General features: G+C 37.7%; 1 protein-coding gene across 3 annotated transcripts in view; it reads left to right on the top strand.

The window, feature by feature from the left end:
* GPC3 (glypican 3) overlaps positions 1-2,978 on the top strand; it is a 491,643-nt gene that overhangs the window by 328,940 nt on the left and 159,725 nt on the right. For all 3 annotated transcript variants that reach the window (XM_003796959.2, XM_003796960.2, XM_003796958.2), the window contains one exon: positions 851-976. In XM_003796959.2, the coding sequence (XP_003797007.1) occupies positions 851-976 (126 nt within the window). The remainder of the gene's footprint in view (positions 1-850; positions 977-2,978) is intronic.

Here is a 2,978-nt window from a genome sequence, read left to right as displayed (position 1 = left end):
CCTCCCCTATTACTTAAATATTGTAATATTTCTTTATAAACATATCCACTTCCCTCCAGTCCATGGAGTTTTAGTTTGTGTATCCATATACATCTGAAACAAGATAATATCTCATAAATTTTGCTAGTATTTATGTGTATATGATATACAATTGCATACATAATATGTTCTCTCTCTCACACACACACCCATTTTTGTCTTATATGTAGCCCAAGAAAGCAAAGCAAATAAATAATAAACTATACTAGAATCATGTTTCCCCTTTTTTCCCCCTCATAGGAACCACAGCATACAGACAAAGAAACCTTCTCCTCTAGCAAATATGAGTTTCTCTCGCAATCATGTCAGGAAAATTTCATAGAGCTTATACTATTCTGAGCACCCTGCGATTCTGATCTGCAACTGTTAGCCAGAGCCTATATGGAAAGGGGCCATCTCTAGGGTAATAGCATTGTAAATTACAATCAATGCACTCAATTACACTCAGAAACCAAGACATATGTAGTGCTCCAATATGCCTTGTAATCAGCACCTTTGAAAACGTAGGTAACAGCATACTGAGCAGAAAAATGGAAGCCAAACAGCTTAGAAAATGGATGTTAGAATTAAATCATCCTTCTCAAAGGACTGCACCTTATATGGCGGGTAACTTTTTTTGTCTAACATCATTTTATTGATTAAAAAAAAAAAACAATGAAATCGTGGCCTCCTAGCCAAGAATGTCTTTAAAAATCATTTATTGCTCTAATCAGCCTGGCAGAGACTTTCTGTCATGCTGATAAGGAAATTAAACTTTTCTCATACTGTGTTTACTTGCCTCTTATGCACAGATGTTTTGTTTTTCTTCTAGGGAACTGATTCAGAAGTTGAAATCTTTCATCAGCTTCTATAGTGCTTTGCCCGGCTACATCTGCACCCATAGCCCTGTGGCGGAAAATGACACCCTTTGCTGGAATGGACAAGAACTTGTCGAGAGGTGATCTTTTTTGAAAGTTAAATGTAACAATATTTGAGAAGTAATCATCATACATTTGTTTGTGAATTATGTCTTCTCTCTGCCTCCATTAAGTTTGTAAGAAATATTCTAGAAAAAGTAATACATGTGAGCATCTGTGAAATGCCAGAGATACTGTTCAATTTTTAGCTCTCATAGAACTTACAGACTTTGAAGTACATAGGTAACTACACGTTCAGGGGCATTTTACAATGTGTAAAATATAAGACAACTTTCTTTTTTGTCTTTGCTTCTTCCATCTCCTCCCTTATTTATTTGATTTGAAGTGACCATATTCATATTAAAATCTATTGTTTACTAAGAATTATGTATTAAGTACCATACTAAGTGCTGTGTATGTTTTTTTTCTTTTTTTTTTCTAGAGACAGAGTCTCACTTTATCACCCTCAGTAGAGTGCTGTGGTATCACAACTCACAGCAACCTCCAACTTCTGGGCTTAGGCGATTCTCTTGTCTCAGCCTCCCGAGTAGCTGGGACTATAGGTGCCCACCACAACACTCGGCTATTTTTTTGTTGCAATTTGGCTGGGGCTGGGTTTGAACCTGCCACCCTTAGTATATGGGGCCAGCGCCCTTCCCACTGAGCCACAGGCTCCGCCCTGCCGTGTATGTTTTAAATCTTTTTTTATCTTTACAACAGTCCTGTGAAATGAATATTTTTTCCCCATTTGACAGATGAAAATAGAGAAAAGAAGAAAGGGGAGAGAAAAAGGAAGACTATTTCACTAAGCAACTTTACTGAAATATTTGATCATTTGAGTATTTGTTAATATAACCTGTGCTAACTGGCATTGTCTGTAAAGGATTTGCTCATCACTTGAAAGGAAATCATATATATTCATTTATTCAGCAAATATTTACTAAGCACCTTCTAAGTGCCAGGAATGTTGACGTGAAAAAAAAAAAAAAAAAACCAGACACAATTCCCTGTCCGTATGGAACTTCCATTCCAGTGGACTAGTGGTACTCCAAACCTCCATTGTTTTGCATGTGTGAGGAACAGTTTGCAATTAAGGAATTAAATCAAGAGGGTAGAATGTAGTTGAGTAACACACTCTTAAAAATGATTATACAAGTAGTAGCATGTCGTAGAGGAGAATACCAAAGAGAACTTACATCAAATTGGAAATCTTTCACTAATTAGTTGCTTAACCTAGGGTCAATGACTTACTCTCCTTGATTTCTGCGTCTAAAAAATTCAGATGGTTGGATTAGCAGCTCTCCAGATCTGATAGTCTGTGTGCATTTTCCCGTCATTAATTGATTAATTCACTCATACCTTCAACATTCATATTTTGAGATATATGTGTTAGCCACCAAGCCAGGTGCTATGGATGCAAAAGGGAAAAAGGCAAGTTACCAGCTTAAAAACCTTGCATTCTGGTGGGGCCCAACACCAGGACATGTGATACAGAAAGGATTTATTAGCAATGTAATATAATAATGGAAGGCAGCTTTGGAGCCAGATAAACTTGCATAAACATCTCAGTTGTAGTCCTAACTGTGTGTGACCTTGGGTGAGTGACTTAAACTGAAAGTCTCAAGGTTGTCCTCCTCTATGAGGGAAGGGCCTATCACAGGGTTGTTTAACCGACTAGGTGAGGTCACAAATGTAAAGCCCTTAGCAGATTGGCACACACTGGAAGCTCAATTCATGTTACTTTTTTTTTCTCTCCCACCTCTTCATCCTTCCTCTTCCCAGCAAAAGACAAATCACATGCCTAAAAACAGCTTATTTCTCATCTCAGCTATTTTACTGACATAGGACAATGAGAGCAAGATTCATGCCATCCGGGATGAGGTGGTGAATTTGTGTAGAAATAGACTTCCCTCCAGCAAACGGGAATCAGCCTGGAGGGATTAATGGCTCCGTACAACCCCTCCACTCTGGAAAAATACCTTGTATTTGTTACCTTTAAGGCTCATCAGGTAGTAAATAGAATCCTGAGCATTATTTTTTTTT

The sequence above is a fragment of the Otolemur garnettii genome, unplaced genomic scaffold (genome assembly GCF_000181295.1).
Source record: "Otolemur garnettii isolate 467f Iridium unplaced genomic scaffold, OtoGar3 scaffold00109, whole genome shotgun sequence".
Classification (NCBI taxonomy): Eukaryota; Metazoa; Chordata; class Mammalia; order Primates; family Galagidae; genus Otolemur; species Otolemur garnettii.
This window is presented reverse-complemented; position numbering and strand designations above follow the sequence as displayed.